Raw genomic sequence first — 23,364 nt, 5'->3', positions numbered from 1 at the left:
AGATACTAGATCCTGATCAGATATACAATTTGCAAATACTTTCTCCAATTCTATGAGCTGTCTTTTCATTTTTGTGATGGTGCCCTTTGAAGCATAAAAGTTTTTAGTTTTGATGAAGTCTAACTCTTCTTCGTTTTCTTTTGTCACTTTTACTTTTGGTTTGAAATTAGTTTTACTTTTTTTTTTTTCTTTTTTTTGAGAAAAGGTCTTGCTCTGTTACCCAGGCTGAAGCGCAGTGGCGTGATCTTGGCTCGCTGCAACCTCTGCCTCCTGGGGTTCAAGCCATTCTCCTGCCTTAGCCTCCTGAGAAACTGGGATTATAGATGTCTGCCACCACGCCCAACTAATTTTTGTATTTTTAGTAGAGACAGTTTTTGCCATGTTGGCCAGACTGGTCTCAAACTCCTGACCTCAGGTGATCTGCCCGCCTTGGCCTCCCAAAGTGCTGGGATTACAGGCGTGAGCCACCACACCCAACATTATTTTTACTTTTAAATAAGAGTATATTTCTAAGAATCTTTTAAAAAGTAATAACATGTACAGGTATTAGGGTTTTTTCTTTGAATGCAAAGTGACAAAAAGAAAAAATTTTTAAATAGGATGAATCTCTTTGGGCAGATAATCCCTTGATTTTTGTTTAAAGAATAAAGATAATACACATATAGAGCTGTAAACTGCTGACAGCACAGGAAAGAACAAAAGGAAAACTCAAATGCCTTTTACTCTCAGTCTCTCTTTCAGGGGGAACCACAAGAATAAACAGTTTCTTGTAACTACTTCCAGGAAAATAGAAACGTTTTCTGCATATACCTATGAATGTGAGGATACACACACACACACACACACACACTCACTCACTCTGCCTTGATCTCATTTTTTTCCATGTAGAAACTGTGTGTTGGTGGGGAGTTTTCCATGTGGTTGGTGCCAGGCAGATGGGGGGCATCATGGATATGGAAATCTGATTCTTTTATCATCTGCTCTGAGATTTTCTACTTCTTTGTAGCACCAGGAATTATGACTTCCTCATATTTGAGTTCTGGGATATTTCTGGTAATAATCTCATGCTATATTATTTCATTTTGGTTTTCTGTGGGGGGAGTGAAGCCAGCTTGCTTCTATGCCACCATTTTTTTTCTTAAACACTTTTGATGCATGCCTTTTTAAAATTTTTATTTAATCATTTTTCTGGAAACATGGTTTCACTCTGTTGCCTAGACAGGAGTACAGTGCGCAATCATGGCTCACTGCAGTCTTGACTTCCTGGGCTCAAGCGATCCTCCTACCTCAGCTCCCCAAGTAGCTGGGACTACAGGCATGCACCACCACATACAGCTAAGTTTTTAAAAAAATTTGTGTAGAGACAGGCTAGTCTCAAGCTCACTATGTTGCCCAGGCTAGTCTCAAACTCCTAGGCTCAAGCGATCCTCCCACCTCAGCTTTCCAAAGTGCTGGGATTACAAGCATGAGACATGATGCTTGGCTGCTCCCCCAACTTAAAAAAAAAAAAAAAATATCTGGTTTTGCCTTTATAATGCCATTGACTTTCTGATGTAATTATTAACTGATTAAGTTTCAGGTCGACAGATAAGCCAAGTTTTAAACCTGGAAATGACATGTCTGTCTTTGCCTGAAGATGCTCTTGGATACCACCAGCCATGGTGCTTGAGTTTGTTTTTTCTCAGTCATGGGGAATTTTGTCATCTATTTAGAGTCCCAGTTGGCTGTCCTTGAGGTTCAGTGTCCCCTCTGTTTCTGTATATTCAGTGTACGTGTGTTTCTTTGCTATTGGACTAGGGCAAGTGTGCAATACTTAGTGTAAAGACTGTGCATATTTATATGACAGCACATCAGGGTTGAGTATAGCATTTGTGCCATGAGTTCAGTTCTGAGGACCTGGTTCTCAATGAGGGACGTGTTACCTGCCCACCCACCCCCTCGCAGGGATATGTGGCAATGTCTAGCATATAGTACATTCTCACATTGCTATAAAGAACTACCTGAGACTGGGTAATTTATAAAGAAAAGAGGTTTAATTGACTCAAAGTTCTTCAGGCTGTGCAGGAAGCATGGCTGGGGAGGCCTCAGGAAACTTACAATCTTGGTGGAAGGCGAAGGGGAAGCAAGCATGTCTAACATGCCTGGAGAAGGAGGGACAGAGTGAAGGGGAAGGTGCCACACACTTTTAAACGACTAGATCTCCTGAGAACTATCATGAGAACAGCGAGGGGGACATCTGCACCCACGATCCAATCACCCCCAACCAGGCCGCTCTTCCAACATTGGGGATTGCAATTTGACTTGAGATTTGAGCGAGGGCACAGACCCAAGCCATATAATCTAGAAATATATTTGGTTGTCACAACTGGGGAGAGTGTTACTGGGATCTAGTGTGAATAGAGGCCACGGATGCTCCTCAACATCCCATAATATATGGGACAGCCCCCACCACAAAGAACGACCCAGCCCCAAATATCCGTAGAGCCAAGGTTGAGAAACTATGAGCTAATCCTAAGAAATTATTTTTCAGAATTTCCCTTTGCAATGAGTTGGGATGGAATTGTATTTTTAGGCAGAGCCATTGATTCAAAAAATTTTTATTCAATGCTTTACAGGATTCTTGGAAAAAAACAATGATCTTCTTTACAGACATCTGAAAGAAGTAAGTCTGACACTTAACTGTATGTGTTTCTGATGATTTTGAAATATTACCCATGATAGTGATTTTGGTAGAATTTGCCTTCTGGATTTTTCTTTTCCATGCATTGTGTTAGAACTCTGGCATGTCATGGCCAGAACAGACATTTAAGATAATCTGTGTGGACACTTCACTCAACAAACCATTCAAATGTGTATGGTGCCCCACTGGGTACCAGCTCTGGAGGCCATCAGTGAACAAGATGGAGTTCTTGTTCCCATGGGGCTTACAGTCAGGAGTTGGGGAAGCAGATAATAAATATATACACACATAAGTTATCCATCAGTAAGAAGTGCTACAAAGAGAATACAGAAGGAACTGTGATTGAAGGGGACATTTTTAATTTAGGTGATTACAGAAAACACCCCTTGGAGGTCACTTTGAGCTAAAACCTGAATGAGAATGACTTTGGCCATAGAAGGTTCAGAAGTTATTCCAGGTAGAGGGACCAGCATGTGCAAAGGTCCTATGGTCTGGATGAGGGGAAATATTAGGACAGGGGGCTGAGAGCTTAGCATGGGCAGGTCCACAGGGGAAGTAGAGATTTCATTCTGGTGTCATGAGAATATACTGGGGTGACATAATCTGAGGATGAGGAAGCTGAGACCCAGACAGGTCACAACTTGCACAAGGTCACATCATGAGGTGGGGGCTGGGGATAGTATTAATCCCCAGGGCTGCCGATGGAATTCCAAATCTCTTTGCCTTTCCATGTATCTCATGAATCTAAGAAGTGTTGCTGCTGCCGCTACTGCTGCTGCTGTTGTTTTTGAGACAGTCTCGCTCTGTCATCCAGGCTGGAGTGCAGTGGCGCCATCATAGCCCACTGCAGCCTCAACCTCTGGGGCTCGAGTGATCCTCCTGCCTCAGTCTGAGTAGCTGGGACTTCAGACACACACCATCACACCCAACTGATTTTTTTGTTTGTAGATACAGGATCTTGCTATGTTGCTTAGGTTGGTCTCGAACTCCTGGCCTCAAGTGATCCTCCCACCTCACTCTCCCAAAGTGCTGGGATTGCAGGCTTCAGCCACCATGCCATGCCTAAAACCTTGAGTTTTTAAGGGCCTTATTTTGTATTAAAATAGTTAACTGTTTTGTACAAAATTAGCTTTTATTAGCTTGGGTTATAAAAAGTTTAACCCTAAGGGTAACATTTTCGGACTGAGCAAGTGAATAGTCACCTCAGGAGTGTTTTTTCTGCCTTCCTGAACTTTCTCTACCACTTCTGGGACTGCTTGTCTCAACCTTTTAGCACTCAGGATAGACGAACAACTCCTAACTTTGGATTCACAGTCGCTTTCTGGGTCTGAGTCCCCGCCCAGCCCCTTCCCTGCTGGAGACCATGTGGCAGGTTTCCCCATTGGCGAAGTGGGTCTGCTACTCTCTGCCTCATGCAGAGGAGAACACGGGAGTGGAAGTGTCTGGTTGACAAACGAGAGACAGCGTTTTTCTAATGGCTTCCCCTCTGGGGTCATGGCCATTAGCTTCACAAACCAATCCACGGAGAGGGCATCACACAGGAAAAATTCTCTGAATCTCTCCCTTCACCCACCAGGGCTGAAGCTCCCTGAACTTTTTGACTTCAGGAGGGAACACTTCTAATTTGTTTCTGTACTATTTGCAGATTACTGTTCCATATCACTATAGGTTTGGAACTGCAATGGGTTAAACAACAACAAAAAATTCAATTAAAAAAACCGGGGGGCCAGGCGCGGTGGCTCACACCTGTAATCCCAGCATTTTGGGAGGCCGAACTGGGTAGATCACTTGAGCCCAGAAGCTTGAACCCAGCCTGGACAACATGGTGAAACCCCATCTCTACCAAAAAAACCCACAAAAATTAGCTGGGTGTGGTAACACGCCCTGTGGTCCCAGCTACTTGGAAGGCTGGGGTGGCGGGGATTGCTTGAGCCCAGGAGGTGGAGGTGGAGGTTGCAGTGAGCTGTGAGTGTGCCATTGCACTCCAGCCTGGATGACAGAATGAGCCCCTGTCTCAAAAAGAAAGAAAAAACATATTTTTGAGTTGTGACAAAACATATGTAACATAAAATATAACATTTTAATCATTTTACTTATTCATTATTTTTGAGACAGAATCTCACTCTGTCACCCAGGCTGGAGTGCAGTGGCATGATCTCAACTCACTGCAACCTCTGCCTCGGGTTCAAAGCAATTCTCCTGCCTCAGCCTCCCGAGTAGGTAGAATTACAGGCATGCGCCACCACACCGGGCTAAATTTTTTTTGTATTTTTAGTAGAGATGGAATTTTACCACGTTGGTCAGGCTGGTCTTGAACTCCTGGCCTCAAAGGATCCACCCACCTTGGCCTCCCAGTGTGCTGGGATTACAGGCATGAGCTACCACACTCAGCCACATTTTAATCATTTTAAAGTGTACAATTCAATAGTGTTGAGTAAATTTACATTGTTGTGCAGTTCATCTCCAGAGCTCTTTTCATCTTGCAAAACTGAAACTCAGTCTCCACTAAACAGCTACTCTCTGTTCCCCCTGCCAGCAGCCCCTGGAAATACCATCTACTTTCTGCCTGTATGAATTTAACTCCTTTAGGGACCGTATATGAGTGAAATCAGACAGTGTTTGTCTTTTTGCGACTGGCTTATTTCACTTAGCTTAATAAGCATAATACTTATTTCACTTAGCATAGGTTTATTCGTGTTGTGGAATATGTCAGAATCATCCTTTTGAAGACTGAATAATATTCCATTTTATATATATAGGGAAAATATTATTTTTCTGGTAGAGAATTAAATTTTTTAAAAAATTAAGGACTTTTGGTGATACAGATTATTTTAAAAAATATATGCACAGGGGCGAAAGTCAAACAGTCCTAAAGCTAGTGCCCTGGGTCCCATGTCAGCAAGTCTCTCTCCTGAGAACCAGCTGCTCATTTTTGTATTGTGTGTCCTTCCAGGAATCACACAGGATGTGTGTACGTGAATTACGTGAATCTCCTTTTTTTTTTTTTTTTTCTTTCTCTTTGCACAATAATGAGCCCAGTGTGTGGTTCTGCATCTTGCTTTTTTCACTTAACAACATTATCTTGGAGGTAATTTTTTTTTTTTTTTTTTTTTTTTTGTGAGACGGAGTCTCGCTCTGTCACCCAGGCTGGAGTGCAGTGGCGCCATCTCGGCTCACTGCAAGCTCCGCCTTCCAGGTTCATGCCATTCTCCTGCCTCAGCCTCCCGAGTAGCTGGGACTACAGGCGCCCGCCGCCACGCCCGGCTAATTTTTTTGTATTCTTAGTAGAGACGGGGTTTCACTGTGTTAGCCAGGATGGTCTCGATCTCCTGACCTCGTGATCCGCCCACCTTGGCCTCCCAAAGTGCTGGGATTACAGGCTTGAGCCACCGCGCCTGGCCCATTTTTTTCTTTTTGAGACAGGGTCTCAGTCTGTAACTCAGGCTGGAGTGCAGTGGCATGATCACAGTTCACTGTAACCTCGACTTTGTGGGCTCAAGTGATCCTCCCGCCTCAGCTTCCTGAGTAACTAGGACCATAGGCGTGCACTACTACGCCTAGCTAACTTTTTTTTTTTTTGGTAGAGATGAGGGTTTGTCATGTTGCCCAGGCTGGTCTCAAACTCCTGGGTTGAAGCCATCTTCCTGTCTCGGCCTCTCCAAGTACTGGGATTATAAGCCTGAGTCCCATCATTCCCGGCCTGGGATCTTTTTTTTTTTTTTTTTTTTTTTTTTTTGAGACGGAGTTTTGCTAACTCTTGTTGCCCAGGCTGGAGTGCAGTGGCACAATCTCAGCTCACTGCAATCTCCACCTCCTGGATTCAAGTGATTCTCCTGCCTCAGCCTCCCGAGTAGCTGGGATTACAGGCACGTGCCACCATGCCTGGCTAATTTTGTATTTTTAGTAGAGATGGGGTTTCTCCATGTTGGTCAGGCTGGTCTCGAACTCCTCATTCTTAAAGAGCCAGTTTATTCTGAAGCAGCTGCACGGAACCAGGGACAATGTCTGAGAAAAAACAGCTAGCCTCAGTAAGTAGGCAAAGCAGTGGATGTAGAATGTGAACATGGATTTCCAGATTTGACTGTGTTGTTCCCCTTTCTTTACATTAGGAACCTCTTAAAGCATTCAACAAGCAGATGGCTCTGTTGCTTCATGCACACTTCTGGGAGCTGTCCTGACGGCCTTGTAGCGATTTGTGAAACAGCGAACATGGTGCTCATTTCTCTTCATTTACAGGTGCTGTGCAAGTCCAAGAATGTTATCCTGAGGGAATGCTTCCTGCTGGCTGAGTTAGAAAACCGGAGGAGGCCCCCAACAGTGAGTGGGATAAATGTCCATGCAAAATTGGAAAGGGAACAAAAATTCCCCAGAGGGTGAGATGACCACCAGCTACCTACACTTTTTAAGCCACCTTCCCCTTTTCTGGAAGTATATTACTCTCTAACAGATTCTACTAAATATATGCACCTGTAATCCCAGCACTTTGGGAGGCTGAGGTGGGAGGATCGCTTGAGGCCAGGAGTTCAAGATCAGACTGGGCAACATAATGAGACCCTGTCTCCACAAAAAAATCAAGATAAAAATCAGTGAGACAAAACTTGGGTGCATTAAAAACATAAAAGAAAGAAAGAAAAAGTCAATTAGCCAGGTGCAGTGGTGTGCATCTATAGTCCCAGCTACTTTGGGAGGCTGAGGCAGGAGGATCGCTTGAACCCAGGAGTCTGAAGTTACAATGAGCCATGATTATGCACTCCAGGTTAGGTGACAGAGCAAGACCCTGTCTCTTAAAAAATCACTTAGAACGTGGCTTATATACATTAGCTTGGAACGTGATATTCATGTTCCAAGTTTAGTCCCAGTTTGTTCGTTTGCAGACATTCATTGAGCAGCACCTACTACGTATATGTGGCAGGCACTGTGCCAGGCACAGGGGTTTAGCAATAACAAGCCAGATGAGGTCCCTGCCCTCAATGGGCTTATAATCTAGTGGGAGAGGGTATAGGAAAATACCATCAAATAAAGAAGTTATAATAATGCCAGCATCATGAAGGACACATGTCAACAAAGAAACACAAAGGAAGGTGGCAGAAAGTGGCAGAGAATGACAGGCCTGGGGCAGCACTGGTTTCTGCTGGGCACTCACCACGTCTTTGCTGAGCAAGTGAGGCATCCTAGACAGATGCTTGTCCAGCTTCCACATGACCAGACCAAGCTTGGGCTTCTTAGGTGAGGACATCCAAAACCACCTCTTAATGGGCCAAATGGCCACTAGGAAGACAATCTGTCAATAGTTCAGCTCTATAGGGTTGACACCTTGAGCCCTGGCCAGTCTTCTCTGTATTCATTGGAAGCAGCAGTATCTCCCTGGCTCATTCTCTCTCTCTCTCTCTCTCTCTCTCTCTCTCTCTCTCTCTTTCTGCAGGTGGGGACTCAGTTTAAAAACAGTCTGAGCAGCCTTCTAGAAATCCTCATCTCTAAGGAGCCCTCCTACATTCGTTGCATCAAGCCCAATGACAGGAAAGAACCCAGTGAGTTGTGAATCATTATGAACTGGGCTCAGGAAAGGAGGCCGTAAGGCAAAGCGAGGTGGCAGTGGGTTGGGATCCTAAACACCACCACAAGCTCACCCGATGTCCTCTGGATGTGAATCATTTTCCTTTCTAAATAATAGAAGATGGCCAGGTGTTACATGCTTATGCCTGTAATCCCAGCACTTTGGGAGGTTGAGACAGGCAGATTACCTGAGCCCAGGAATTGGAGACCAGCTTGGGCAACATGGCAAAACCCCGTCTCTACAAAAAATGCAAAAATTATCCAGGCATGGTGGCATGTCTCTACTAAAAATACAAAAACTAGCTGGGTGTAGTGGCATGTGCCTTTAGTCCCATCTACTTGGGAGGCTGAGGTGGGAGGATCAATTAAGCCCAGGAGTTCAAGGCTGCAGTGAGCCATGATTGTGCCACTGCACTCCAGTATGGGTGACAGAGTGAGACCCTATCTCAAAAAATAATAATAGAAGGTAAATGAATTCCTTTGGTGGTTCAGAGTGAGCATTGCTCAGAGCTTGGTCATTTTCAGGAGCTACAAAGCTGAGTCAGGCAGGTGTCAGAAGTAAGAGGAGTCAACGTTGCTCTTTTCCAGTCAGGGAACAGTCTTCCAAAATGATCCATGACTTGGGTAGTTTCTAAGCTCTTGCCATGGTCTATAATGTAGTCGTTAGGAACCATTATAGTGAATGATAATGAATCATCAGAGGCTCACAGAGGCCAGGCAGGAAAAGCAAATGAGTGAAGCAGACAGGTTGTAAGGCAATAGGGAGTAGAGGGGACTGCGGCAAACTGGAGAAGGCACATTCTGTCTAAAGGGGCAGCAGCACTACTCCTCTCCGGCCAGCTATTGCCATGTGGGACTCTGGGCCCAGGATAGCCAGATCTCAGGACTTTTCAAAGGAACCAGAAATTTAATTTTTTCCTGTAAAATTCCTCCATTTAAAAAAACACAACTGGGCTGGGCACAGTGGCTCATGCCTGTAATCCCAGCATTTTGGGAGGCTGAGGCAGGTGGATCACCTAAGGTCAAGGGTTCGAGACCAATCTGGACAACATGGTGAAACCTCGTCTCTACTAAAACTACAAAAATTAGCCAGGCATGGTTGGCGGGCACCTGAAATCCCTACAACTCGGGAGGCTGAGGCAGGAGAATCACTTAAACCCAGGAGGCAGAGGTTGCAGTAAGCTGAGATTGTGCCACTGCACTCCAGCCTGGGCAACAAGAGTGAAACCCCGTCTCAAAAATAAATAAATAAATAAAATTAATTAATTAATTAAGGCCTCACAAAACAAGTCTGGGGCCAGACCCAGCCCACTGAACTTCAGCTTTCAGACTGTGATCTGTCTTGGTTGAAATGAAGCCATGGAGTCCTTTCCTGTCATTCTCTCTTCTATTTCTCCAAAGGCAAATTTGATGACTTCCTCATAAGGCATCAGATCAAATACCTGGGGCTGATGGAGCACCTGCGGGTGAGACGGGCCGGTTTTGCATACCGGAGGAAATACGAGCATTTCTTGCAAAGGTAAAATGTGCTTTATTGATCTGAAGCTAATAGTCATGTGCCTACTATGTGAGAATCTCTGGGGTTTAATGATAAAGAAAATGGCATCCCTTAGGAAGGCTCAGTTTGGTTCTTAACTGCTGTAGTTTATGACAGCTAAGAACACTCACATTTGGGAGAATACAAAAACCCAACTCTGTTGCTCACACTTTTAATTCCAGCACTTTGGGAGGCTGAGGCGGGTAGATCACGAGGTCAGGAGATCGAGACCATCTGGCTAACACGGTGAAACCCCATCTCTACTAAAAATACAAAAAGAAAAGAAAAAAACTTAACTGGGCGTGGTGGCGGGCACCCGTAGTCCCAGCTACTCGGGAGGCTGACGCAAGAGAATGGCATGAATCCAGGAGGCAGAGCTTGCAGTGAGCCGAGATCGTGCCACTGCACTCCAGCCTGGGCAGCAAAGCGAGACTCTGTCTCAAAACAAAGCAAAACAAAACAAAATGATAAAAACCAACTCTGGCTGGGTGCAGTGGCTCATGCCTGTAATCCCAGCATTTTGGGAGGCTGAGGTGGGAGGACTGCTTGAGGCCAGGAGTTCGAGACTGGCCTGGGCAACATGGCAAAACCCAATCTCTATCAAAAAAAGAAAAAAAAATTAGCTGGGTGTGGTGGTGCGCACCTGTAGTCCCAGCTACTTGGAAGGCTGAGGTGGGAGGATCACCTGAGACTGGGAGGTTGAGGCTTCAGTGAACTTGAGATCGCACCACTGCACTCCAGCCTGGGTGACAGAATGAGAACCCTGTCTCAAAAAAAACAAAACAAAACAAAAAACAAACACAAAAACTCAGTTTCCATCTTCTGTTCATCTCACTAATCCCTGTTTACCGTCAAGGGCAAGGCCAAGTGCGTAGACCTGCCACCAGGGGGCAGCCGTGGGCAGTGCCCCACAGGCCTCTGAATTAGCAGGGGAAGCTAAGTCCATTTGGGACCATAGGGCCTGGTTTAGTGCCTTAGCCCAACAGGTTGTCAAGAGCAGCAGGTTAGCAGCGGGAACATGGGTTTTCAAACCACACAAACTTGGGTCATAATCCTCATTCTCTTATAGCTGTGACCTGTCATTTCCCTGATCTGTAGGATTAAATTGTCTGGGCTCAGGGAATTTGTAAAGATTTAATGAAATATTTCTATGCCTATTCTCACCATCCCCCAAATTGCTTATACACCAACACTTCTTCAATGATGGGCTGTGTGTGAATTTATGCTACCAAAATAGCAACACACTCTCAAGCATAATAAATGGTCACTTTGGTGGGTCAGAATGGTTGACTATCAGCAATTTCATGTGGTTCAACCTAATATTTTGAGTGTAGTCATTTGAGACTCTTTGCTTTTGTTTTTCCTGGATGTACCTCCTTTGCCTACCATTTTGGCCCATCAGCTACTTATCATTCATTCATCCTCATCCCAAATTTGACTTCTGCGGCAGATGGCAGGGGCAACAGCCACCGCCCACCTCACCCCCCAAACACATGCGAACTTGATGTTCCCATCTACCTGTGTTTTTTTTGAACTTCATACATCTATTGTCTATTTTTGCTGCTGTCTGAGGCTCATTCATTCTTTCCATAAAAACTAGTGAGCAGGCCGGGCATGTTCGCTCACACCTGTAATCCCAGCACTTTGGGAGGCCAAGGTGGGCAGATGACTTGAGGTCAGGAGTTCAAGACCAACCTGACCAACATGGTGAAATCCTGTGTCTGCTAAAAATACAAAAATTAGCCAGGCGTGGTGATGCACGCCTGTAATTCCAGCTACTCGGGAGGCTGAGGCATGAGAAGCATTTGAACCCAGGAGGCAGAGGTTGCAGTGAACTGCAATCATGCCACTGCACTCCGGCCTGGGTGATAGAATGAGACTCTGTATCAAGACAAAACAAACAAAAAAACTGGTGAGCAGCTATCTGAGCTAGCACTGTCCTAGCTGGGGTGACAGCAGAGAACAGAACAGACCCCATCTCTATCCTCATGGAATTTACTTTCTATGGGGGAGACCAGCAATAACAAAGATGTAAAGTTGGCTCTCCATACCCATGGGTTCCACATCCGAGGATTCAACCAACTATGGATTGAAAATGCTTTTAAAAATACAATGAAAATAACAATACAACAATAAAAATACAAATTAAAAAGCAATACATGTAATAACTATTTACATAGTATTAGGTATAATAAGTAATTTAGAGATGATTTAAAGTGTATAGGAGGATGTCCTCAGGTTATATGCAAACACTATGCCATTTTTTATCAGGGACTTGAACATCCGTGGATTTTGTATCCATGGGGGTCCTGGAACCAATCCACCACAGATACTGAGGGGTGACTGTATAAGGTCAGGCAGGGATATGTTATTTGAAGAAAAGTGAATCCTGGTAAAGGGAAAGAGTGGCCAGTCTCCTTCCTTAGGTAAGGGGGTCACTCTCTGAGTGACGGAGTGAGCCATGAGGACAATTGGTGTCTTCGTCTGTTTGGGCTGCTATAATGAAACACTGGGTGGCTTCTAAACAACAGAAACTTCTCACAGTTCTGGAGGCTGGGAAGTCCAAGTTCAAGGTGCTGGTAGACTCAGTGTCTGGTGAGGGCCAGCTTCAGCTTCCTTGTTTGTAGATGGTGCCTTCTCACTGTGTCTTCACATAGTGGAAGGGGCAGATGAGCTCATAGGGGCACTGATCTCATTTATGAGTGCTCCACCCTTGTGACCTAATCACCTGTCAGAGGCCTTGCCTCCTAACACCATCCCACTGGGAGTTAGATTTCATCATATGAATTTTGTGGGGACACAGACGATCAGTCCATAGCATTCAGGGAACATCAATCTAGGCAGGAAAGCCTGGAGATGGGAGTAGGCTCCAGGGCAAGCTGAGAGGCCAGCATGGCAGCTGGTCAGTGGCTGGGGACAGAGAGGCAGGGGGAGGTTCACAGGACTGAGCTGGAGATGGCCGAACCCTGTGCACCTGCCTGGCACCACTTCCCTTGATCAGGGAGCAACCATATCATAGAGTTGAAGAGGACAGAAGGTACTAGTCCCTCCAACCTGCAGGCATTTAGGGCTTCTCCCCAGCCCCTCCTTATCTGTCTAACTTTGGCAGTGCGTGCTGGTATTGGGCAAGGTCTGCATGGATGAAAGCAGGGCCTGAGACATCCTGGCTAACACGGTGAAACCCTGCCTCTACTAAAATATACAAAAAATTAGCTGGGTGTGATGGCGGGCGCCTGTAGTTGCAGCTACTTGGGAGGCTGAGGCAGGAGAATGGCGTGAACCCAGGAGGCAGAGCTTGCAGTGAGTGGAGATCGTGCCACTGCACTCCAGCCTGGGTGACAAAGCTAGACTCTGTCTCAAAAATAAATAAATAATAAAAATAAACATAATATGAAAGGAAGGAGCATATTGGGAACACCGCTGCTAGCACTCACTGAGTCTTGGACTGGGGCCAAATACCTAGTGTGTATTATTTAAACCTCATGAGAACCCCATGAGGAAGGTCGTGTTACTGTTCACATTGCACCGGTGAGGTGGTGACTCGTCCCACTCTGGAGTTGGGCTGTTTCATTCTGTTTCTACGCCAGTGGCTCCAATTGTGTTGCTTCCAGCCTTGATCCATCTGCATTTCTGAATTCTGCATTCACTTGTTCCATTATACTACAGACATCACAGTTCTCTTTCTAGTGACTGCAGGGTAGAAGGGAACTGCATGCTGGAATCAGGTTCTTAACACTGGAGCCAAAATTACCCCTGGGGGTGCGGGAAGCCCTCAACACTTCACAAGCATGGAACCTTTTCTTTCTCTTCTCTACTCTTTCTTGAGACAGGGTCTCTGTTACCCAGACTGGAGTACTCACTGAAGCCTCAACCTCCTGGACTCAAGCGATCCTCCTGCCTCATCCTCCTGAGTAGCTGGGACTACAGCCGCACACCGCCACACCTGGCTAAAAAAAAATTTTTTTTTTCTTTTTTTTTTTGAGATGGAGTCTCGCTCTGTCACCCAGGCTAGAGGGCAGTGGTGCAATCTCGGTTACTGCAAGCTCTATCTCCCGGGTTCAATGCCATTCTCCTGCCTCAGCTTCCTCAGTAGCTAGGACTACAGGCGCCCGCCATCATGCCCGGCTAATTTTTTATATTTTTAGTAGAGACGGGGTTTCACTGTGTTAGCCAGGATGGTCTCGATCTCCCGACCTTGTGATCTGCCTGCTGAGGATCACAAAGTGCTGGGATTATAGGCATGAGCCACCGCGCCCAGCCTTTTTTTTTTTTAAGTAGAGACAGGGTCTGCCCAGGCTGGTCTCAAATGCCTGGCCTCAAGTGATCCTCCTGCCTTGGCCTCCAAAATTGCTGGGATTACAAGCTTGACACACGGTACCTGGCCCCAAGCATTGAACTTTTTCTTCTGGTGCTAGACTACATTTGTTTGTTCAGTTTTCTGTTGATGGACATCTGGGTTGTTTCCACGTTTTGGCTATTATGAATCATAGCACCATGCACTGCTACACCCAGTGACTGCTATGAACATTCAGGTATGAATGTTCGGACACCTTTTCATTTCTCTTGGACAGTTACCTAGGAGTAGAACTGAGTCACTGGGTTGAGCATCTGATGATGTCATTGTTCTACAAAGACAGGTCAAACTTCCTATTACATTGAAACAGTTTATCTTTTCTTCCTTTCTTGCAAAGCACCCATCTTTGAATTCGAGAAAGTTCGTGTGATGGGACTACTACATACAGTGAGTGGCTGACATGCCACAGCAGCGCTCAGCAGGCTTCTGGGGCCGGGGATGTTGGGGAGGGCTAGAGGAAGGTACAGTCACAGCTTCTCCATGTCGGTCTCCTCTCCTGCTAGGTACAAGTCCTTATGCCCAGACACCTGGCCGCACTGGCACGGGCCTCCAGCAGAGGGCGTGGAACGGCTGATCAACTACATCGGCTACAAACCTGAGGAATACAAGTTAGGCAAGTAAGTGACCAGAAGACCACCGAATGGTCTCTTCCCTTGACATCAAAGGGTTTGTGCATTGATCCGTATCCATCTAGAGCCTGGAGACTCAATTCCTAGGGATTTACAGAGATTTACAAGATGTATGCCTCATCTACTCAATGTAAATGCAGCTCTTAATTATTTAGAAGAGCTATGGTGCTGCCAGTGGGAGGCCGTGAAGTTATAAAGGAACGCTCCGCACTAAACTGGCTCGGCAGATGGGCCTCCTTGCTGGCAAAACACAGGGAAGCAGAGGGGCCACCTAACCTCTGTGTGCCTGGATTCTTTCACTGTTTCCATGTACGCGTGACCTGCCAGAGGAGCTATTGGGACCTAGACAATGTGAGATCATCTGTAGCATCTCAGAAATGGTGTGCTAGAACTCTTAACTGGAGTCTTAGTTGTCCATAAGCAGAGAACTTTCGTACGCATTGAAAGCTTTCAGGCACAACTCAAGGGACATGAATCGGGAAGATCTGAGGCCGCCTTGTTGGTCATTTTGGTCAGGGTTAATGTGGTTGCAGGGAAAGGTGCCCCAGCGTGAAGATGTATTCCCCAAGGCAGGGCTTCCCTGCTCCGGAGATCTCTGCCTGTGACCCTGTTCGTGAGCTTTCCCCGCCGACTCCGAACTCCCGCTTGTACATGGTCGTCTGGGCCGCCTTGGCCTCTCTCCATCTTTAGGCTCCTATTCTGGGCCTGTTCCAAGGATCACTTACTTATTCAATCCAGATATCCAAGGGGATTCTGCAAGGCTCAGCACATCCTGAGGGAGGCAGGGCATGGAGGTCAGAGGTGGGATCCGTCTGTCCCCTGTTCCATAAATTAGAACAGGGACAAGAGAGAGTGGGATCATCAGGCACCACCCACTGCTGCCCCCAGTGGCTGCTCAGGGAACTTTCCCTCACCAGGCTGAGGGTGGGGCAGGCAACGTGAGGTCAGTATTTGTAACTTCTCTCTGCTGGCTAATGTGATCTTTTTTTTTTTTTTTTTTTTTTTTTTTTTTTTTTTTTTTTTGAGACAGAGTCTTGCTCTGTCACCCAGGCTGCAGTGGCGCAATCTCGGCTCACTGTAACCTCCGCCTCCCGGGGTCAAGCGATTCTCCTGCCTCAGCCTCTCAAGTAGCTGGGATTACAGGTGCACGCCACCATGCCGAGCTAATTTTTGTATTTTTAGTAGAGATGGGGTTTCACCATGTTGGTCAGTCTGGTCTCAAACTCCTGACCTCAGGTGATCCGCCTGCCTCAGCCTCCCAAAGTGCTGGGATTACAGGCGTGAGTCACCACGCCCCGGCATGATCTTCTTTTAAGCTTCGATCGACATTCTTTATCTGGCGTGGTGGCTGGTGCCTGTAATCCCAGCTACTCGGGAGTCTGAGGCATGAGAATCACTTGAACCTGTGAGACGGGGATTGCAGTGAGCCGAGATTGCGCCACTGCACCCCAGCCTGGGCAACAAACTGAGACTCTGTTTCAAAACAAAAAACAAACAAACAAAAAAACACCCATATTCTTTGTCGTCACTCTTTAAAGCCCAGGAACATAACTTAAAGCAACCTCAGGTTAGGATGGTGTATTCATTTCCTAGGACTATGTCACAAATGATCACAAAGTGACTGATTTAAAACAAATCTGTTCTCTCCTAGCTGTGGAGGCCAGAAATCCAAAAATCAAGAGCTGGCAGGGCCACATTCCTGCAGGAGCCTCTTCCAGCTCTGGCGGCTGCTGGTGTTGCTTAGCTGTAGCTGTGTCCCTCCAATCTCTGCCTCCGTGCTCACAGGGGCTCCTCCCTGTGTCTTTCTGTGTGTATAGGGACACTCTCAGTGGATTTAGGGCCCACCCTATTCCAGGATGATCTCATTTCTATCCTTACCTCAGTCACATCTGCAAACACCCTATTTCCAAATAAGATCATATTCTGAGGTTCTGCATGGACATGAATTTTTGAAGGGGGCACCGTTCAACCCACTAGATGGTAAACTGACCAATTAATTACAAAAACATTTCTTTTCACTTTTAGAACCAAAATATTCATTCGTTTCCCCAGAACTCTGTTTGCTACCGAAGATGCCTTGGAATTTTGTAAACATCAACTAGGTATGATTTCTTTTTCTGTCCTGATTTCAATAGAATATGAAATGAACAAGTAGAGCTTGGGGATACATCTTAAACATGGGTGTTTGATATAACGTTAGAAGCATTTACTTTGGAAACTAGGAACGAGATATGGGATTATGATAAAATCCCTGTGAATTTCTGTTTTCATGAGTGCTTGGAGGTCAGTCACAGATGCAGGCAGATATATAAACGTTGTTCTGCCGTCTCAATGCTCGTTTGGATCAGATCCTGTTGTTCACTACTGGGGTGTAAAACCATGAGAGACCAGTCCCTTTAAATTAACGTTTCCAAAATGTCACTTGTCTGTGTGTCTGATGTTGGAAAGTGTAGCTTCAAAGCCTGCAGCCTGGGGGTTTGTTGGGAATGGTCAATGAGAAAAGTTAGATGGGGAAATGCAAAAAGTAAAAAATCAAAACTGCTGGGGGAGGGAGTGTCCCCTTTGAAATGTAACCGGCCTGTCAAGAAGCACGCTTGAGTCATTTGAGGGCCTGCCATATGCCAGGTGAACACTAAGTCCTTTATACCATGGTCTCATTCTGTTCTGAGAACAGACCCATGAGGTAGGTGACACGGGTGTTACTGTCTTCACTTTCTATGCAGGGAAACTGAGGCCCAGAGGTGTTGATAACTTGTTGAAGGCTACACAGCGAGTAAGCAGCCGAGCTGGGGTTTGAACGTGGGTGTATCTGGCTTCAAGGCTTGGTGGTCTCATTTTCTGACCTCCGTAGCAGTGGGCACCAATGGCTGGGGATGTGGCTGAAGGGCCATAGTTAGGCCAGCAGGGCCTGAGCCAGCATCTCTAACCGGCTCGCAGGGAACAGGACGTGGCTGCTCTGTAAGGCCCTTCATGAGCTTGGCCTCTGATAGGACCCAGATTGCTGTGTAGAGGGGGTGGATGCAGGATTGAGAAGCCGAGGGAGAGTTCTGTGGTCAGACCTGGGTTCATGCTCCTCCTTAGCTGTGTTGCCCAGCAAGTGTCTTCACCATCTGTCTGAACCTGCATGCCCATGTGTAAACTGTGCTGATGATGCCTGCCTTGTGGGCTGGGGTATGAGAATGAAACCCAATGCCTGGCATGGAACTGGGGGGCTCTTAGCACTAGGTCTGTTCCTTGCCCTGGGAAAAGGAAAGGCAGGAAGGCAACTCCAGTTCCCAGGCAGCATCTGGGAGCCAGGCGTCATGTAACCAGCCAGCTCTCAGGTCTGTAACCAGCCAGCTCTCAGGTCTGTAACCAGCCAGCTCTCAGGTCTGTAACCAGCCAGCTCTCAGGTCTGCAGTGCTGAACTGGCTTCCTGAAACATCACTACACACAGGCCTTTGATGCCCCCTTCTGTTATCCCCAAACACCCCTGGAGGTCACAACCACAAAGATGCACAAATGCAAAGCCCTTTCACCAAAACATCTGTTTTATTTCAAGTTGCAAGAATCCAAGCCACATACAAAAGCTGCCTAGAAAGGAAAGAATATGTGAAAAAAAGACAAGCAGGTAAGAATTAAAAAGAAACACACGAGTTTGCTCCCGTTCTCATCTGCTTGGCACCTGGGGGCACATCTGTGAGTTCTCTCCTCCTGCTCATCCTTAAAACCTTGGTGTGGGGCTATCCTGCGGTCCAATTCTGGGACCTCTTCTCATTTTTCCTTACTGATTGGAGATTTATAAAATAGTGGCCTGTATTTGTTCCACAGGCATGTTTTATTGGACCTACAATATGTGTACATTTAAAGAATAATTTTGTGGGCCAGGCACCATGGCTCATACCTATGATCCTAGCACTTTGGGAGGCTGAGGCGGGTGGATTACTTGAGCTCAAGAGTTCGAGACCAGCCTTGGCAACATGGTGAAACCCTGTCTCTACCAAAAAACAAATAAACAAAAAAACCCAAAAATTAGCTAGGCATGGTGGTTAACGCCTGTAGTCCCAGCTACTTGGAGGGCTGATGCAGGAGGATTGTTTGAGCCCAGGAGGCGGAGGTTGCAGTAAGCCACGATGGAACCACTGCACTCCAGCCTGGGTGACAAAGTGAGACCCTGTCTCAAAAAAAACAAAAGAATAATTTTTGAAAAAGGTTTCAAACATACAAGTCCCTTGAAGCCCTTCCTTTTTTTTGTCCCTCCCCAGTCATGTTCTCAAACAACACTCCCACCCATACGCATACATTTCTTGGGAGTAACCACTCTCTTGAATTTTGCATTAATCATTCTCTTGTTTTTCTTCAGTAGTTTCACTATTTACGGATATATCTCTAAATAATCTGTTTATAATTTGGCATGTTTTAAACTTAAGAAAACTATACTCTTGGTATTTTGGGTGACATTTTTGCACTCCAGATTGTTTCTGAAATTCAACCAGGAGATGTGTGTAGATTTAAGTTATTCATTTGCTCATAGCTACATAGTATTCCACTGTAGCAGAGGTCAGCATTATAGGAAGTATTTTAGACTTGGGGGTCTTATGGTCTCCGTCACAGCTACTCAACTCTGCCATGGTAGCAGGAAAGTAGCTTTAGAGAATATGTAAATGAATGGGCAGGGCCATGTTGAAATGAAACTTTATTTATATAAACAAGCGGCGGGCTGTAGTGAGCCAGCCTCTGAGCTATGAGTATGCCACAACTTAACTGTTCTGTTGATGGATATTTGGGTTGATTCAAGTTGCTTGTTTTTGTAAATGAAACAATGCTGTTCTGAGGATTAAAAGAAAAGCGTTCAAAAAATCTGAATACTCAAAAATCAAAAAATCTGAAGAGCATTTAAAAATTGGGAAACAGGCCAGGCACGGTAGCTCACACCTGTAATTTCAGCACTTCGGGAGGCCAAGGTGGGTGGATCACCTGAGGTCAGGAGTTTGAGATCAGCCTGCCCAACATGGTGAAACCCTGTCTCTACTAAAAACACACAAAAAATAGCTGGGCGTGGTGGTGCACATCTGTAATCCTAGCTACTCAGGAGGCTGAGGTGGGAGAATCACTTGAACCTGTGTAGCGGAGGTCGCAGTGAACCAAGATCACACCACTGCACTCCAGCCTGGGCGACAGAGTGAGACTCCATCTCAAAAAAAAAAAAAAAAAAAGGAAATAAGCCAGAACCTAAGTTTTATGTGCCCTAATTTATGTACCCCAATTTTTTAATGTAGACAACTAAAAGTAAACCCCAGTGAGACTAAACATGGTGGTAAGACTTATCTGTACCATCACAAGTGCCATTGCTGTGGCTGAAAAAGACCCTGGGAAAATGACTCCCTCATGTAATTTCGGGAAATCTTCCATAGGCCCCTCTGTTCTGTCTCCCCCTGGTTCAATTGTTGCCTGAATGCTCCCAGGTAAGAACTGATGACATTCATCCGACCTTCCATCTCTGAGGCTAACAGAGTGTTGTGGTGGGTGTCCAGATGTTTGTTGAATGGATAAAGCCTTCTGGAAAAGCCTTCTGTGTTTCCATACGATTGTGCTCACCTTCTAATGCCAGCAGTGAACTCTTTCAGCCATCAAACTGGAAGCCCACTGGCGTGGGGCTCTGGCTCGGAAGGCAATCCAAAGGAGAAAGTGGGCCGTGCGGATCATCAGAAAGTAAGTTTTCAGGTACAACAGAAAGGACAGGTCACTAAACGCTGGTGCCCTGCAGGGGATGGTCATGGAGGTAGATGAGTTCTTTGTGATTTTTGGATTTGTGCAGAAAGGAAAAACTCCCTTCAGAATGCCATTAGGAATTCAGGTCCATCCCTTTGCTCTGAGCTGAATTTGATGGTGATCACAACTCAATGTATTTGGAATTTCTCTTAGCCTGGCTCAAAAGTCACAAAGTCAAATGCCTTCTGATGCCAGGCAGGCAAAGTGAGTGAATCTCATGAGCTGGGATAAGACAACAGGGCATGGTGGAGACTGCAGCAAAGTGGAACACCCAGTCCACCTCAAGGTGGGGCAGTAACTAGCCCATTCCAGTTGACTGCTGCTGTGGGGAAATGTAGCCAGATGGCTTGAATTTTCAGGGAACACTGAAATCTGGGTTTTGGAGTTTTGTTGTTGTTGTTGTTTGTTTTTTTGTTTGAGACAGAGTCTCACTCTGTCACCCAGGCTGGAGTACAGTGGTGCAATCTAGGCTCACTGCATCCTCCGCCTTCTGGGTTCAAGCGATTCTCCTGCCTCAGCCTTCCAAATAGCTGAGATTATGGGCACACACCACCACACCTGGCTAAATTTTTCGTATTTTTAGTAGAGACGGGGTTTCACCATGTTGGTCAGGCTAGTGTCGAATTCTTGACCTCAAATGATCCGCCTGCCTCAGCCTCCCAAAGTGCTGGGATTACAGGCATGAGCCACCATGCCCAGTCTTGAAATCTGGCTTTTATGCACTACTTCCTAACTTTTTTTGATTGGCAACTAATTAAGCTCCTCAAAACAAAACAAAAGGCCATGTGGGTGAAACTGAACATATGTGTGGGGTAGATTTGGCCTGGGGCCTACATTCCAGGCTTCTGGCCTATGTGGTCATCTCAACAGCCTCTACCACTTTGGCCTCCTTTGAATCAAAGAAGAGGGAAGAGAATGTAAATCTCAGTGAAGAAATGGTCCAGAAAAGAAAGAAAACATTTTCCTTTTTAGGTTCATCAAGGGATTCATCAATCGCAACAAACCCCTCTGTCCTGACAACGAGGAATTTATCGTGTTTGTGCGGAAGAATTACATCTTGAATCTCCGGTATCACCTTCCAAAGACTGTCCTGGACAAGAGCTGGCTGAGGCCTCCTAGCATCTTGGAAAATGTAAGGACTAATGTGGGATTTCCAGTGTTGTAAGTAACACGGGCACTGACGAAGCTTAACTCTCGTATGTCTTTGTGCTGCCTCCCTTTGGCTTGAAAGGGCTGCCCTGGCAAAGCCCTTCTTCCCAAGGATGCTGCACAAGAATTTGAACTTAGAACTCGTGACGTCCTTACTAACATTATAAAGCCACTGGAGGTTGTTTGAACAGAGCACTTTTTTTTTTTTTTTTTTGAGATGGAGTCTTGCTCTGTCACCCAGGCTAGAGCACAGTGGTGCAATCTTGGCTCACTGCAACCTCCGCCTCCCAGGCTCAAGTGATTCTCATGGGTCAGCCCCGAGTAGCTGGGATTACAGGCACCCGCCACTACGCCTAGCTAATCTTTGTATTTTTAGTAGAGACGGGGTTTTGCCATGTTGGCCAGGCTGGTCTCGAACTCCTGACCCCAAGTGATCCGTCCGCCTCAGCCTCCCAAAGTGCTGGGATTACGGGTGTGAGCCACCACGCTCGGCTGACAGAGCACTTTCAAATGGTTTCTGTTCTTGACGTAGCCTACGTAGAATCATCTCAAGAGATGGTCTGAGGACCCTCTGTGTCTGGAACTTAGAGGCAGGGCTGTTCTAAGATTCCTGGGCTCTACTTTCGACCCACTGAGTCAAAATCTCCAGGAATCTCATTATAGCCAGTTCTGCAGGAAAGTCATAAACATATTCAAGTTTGAGAATCATTAGTTAAGCAACAGCAAAAAGTTGGGAGAGGATCTGGTTAGCTGCTCTGACTATAAAATATAAAATATTAACACTGTGCTTGAAATCAAACTGAACCCAGCAGTGTTTTTTTAAAAGCTTCATTTTGATTGCCACAGCCCCAGACAGGGAGTGAGTGAGGCAAGTGGAAAGAAGTATGTTCTCCACACAGGCATCAGATCTGCTCAGGAAAATGTGCGTGAGGAACCTGGTGCAGAAGTACTGCCGGGGGATCACAGCTGAGCGGAAAGCAATGGTAGGGACATGATGTCTGCAGTGGCAGGTGGTGGAGGGGGTGAGAGTGGGTCCTGAGTGTCAGTCCTCCTCATCCACCATTTCACCTATAAGCAGGGAGTCATGCTGGTCCCATGCTTTGAAATGTTCAAGATAATTGCAGGTAGACCAGCAGAGAGCCCTAGATGAATGCCAGCTGTTACTGTAGTCAGCATGGCTCCCTTGGTTACCATGGGAAAACGATGGCAATGGCTCCTGCCATTCATCCACGGGAGCAGAGAACGTAGACCCCTTTCTGCTGGAGATCTGTTTTTCACTGTGCTAACCTGTGGGTCTTTTGCGTAAAGGGCACTATTTCAGGGTTTGTGGCCTTTCTCTGTTGGAATTACTCAACTCTGCTGCTACAGTGACAAAGCAGCCATGGACAATGTGTGCATGAATAGCATGGCTCTGTCCCAATAGAACGTTACTTACAAAAATGGACAGCAGGCTGAGTTTCGCCTGCAGGCTGAGTTTCACCTGCAGGCTGTGGTTTCCCAATCCCTGATCTACAAGAAACTGCTCTGGGAACGCTGAAAAATCTACTTTCAGGAAGGTAGTAAGGGAACAAGCAGAAATGTCAACCCAGTCTCTACCAATATGACTTTTAGGGCATTTTGGCCAAAGCCAGGAAGGTGTTCTGACTTGCATGCTCCAGGGTAACAAGGCTCCCACAGTTTATCCAAAAAAGGATGTGACATCAACAGGTCT

At 46.1% G+C, this 23,364-nt stretch overlaps 1 protein-coding gene across 1 annotated transcript in view; it reads left to right on the top strand.

Moving 5' to 3' along the window:
• MYO1H (myosin IH) overlaps window positions 1-23,364 on the top strand; it is a 60,927-nt gene that overhangs the window by 31,086 nt on the left and 6,477 nt on the right. The window contains exons 15-24 of the mRNA XM_010379539.2: window positions 2,616-2,662; window positions 6,917-6,997; window positions 8,103-8,208; window positions 9,635-9,752; window positions 14,628-14,741; window positions 16,779-16,855; window positions 18,295-18,363; window positions 20,360-20,444; window positions 21,477-21,636; window positions 22,553-22,636. Of these exons, the coding sequence (XP_010377841.1) occupies window positions 2,616-2,662; window positions 6,917-6,997; window positions 8,103-8,208; window positions 9,635-9,752; window positions 14,628-14,741; window positions 16,779-16,855; window positions 18,295-18,363; window positions 20,360-20,444; window positions 21,477-21,636; window positions 22,553-22,636 (941 nt within the window). The remainder of the gene's footprint in view (window positions 1-2,615; window positions 2,663-6,916; window positions 6,998-8,102; window positions 8,209-9,634; window positions 9,753-14,627; window positions 14,742-16,778; window positions 16,856-18,294; window positions 18,364-20,359; window positions 20,445-21,476; window positions 21,637-22,552; window positions 22,637-23,364) is intronic.

This window comes from Rhinopithecus roxellana, chromosome 10 (genome assembly GCF_007565055.1).
Source record: "Rhinopithecus roxellana isolate Shanxi Qingling chromosome 10, ASM756505v1, whole genome shotgun sequence".
NCBI classification, from domain to species: Eukaryota; Metazoa; Chordata; class Mammalia; order Primates; family Cercopithecidae; genus Rhinopithecus; species Rhinopithecus roxellana.
The sequence above is the reverse complement of the archived record's forward strand: the minus strand, read 5'-3'. Positions and strand labels throughout refer to the sequence as shown.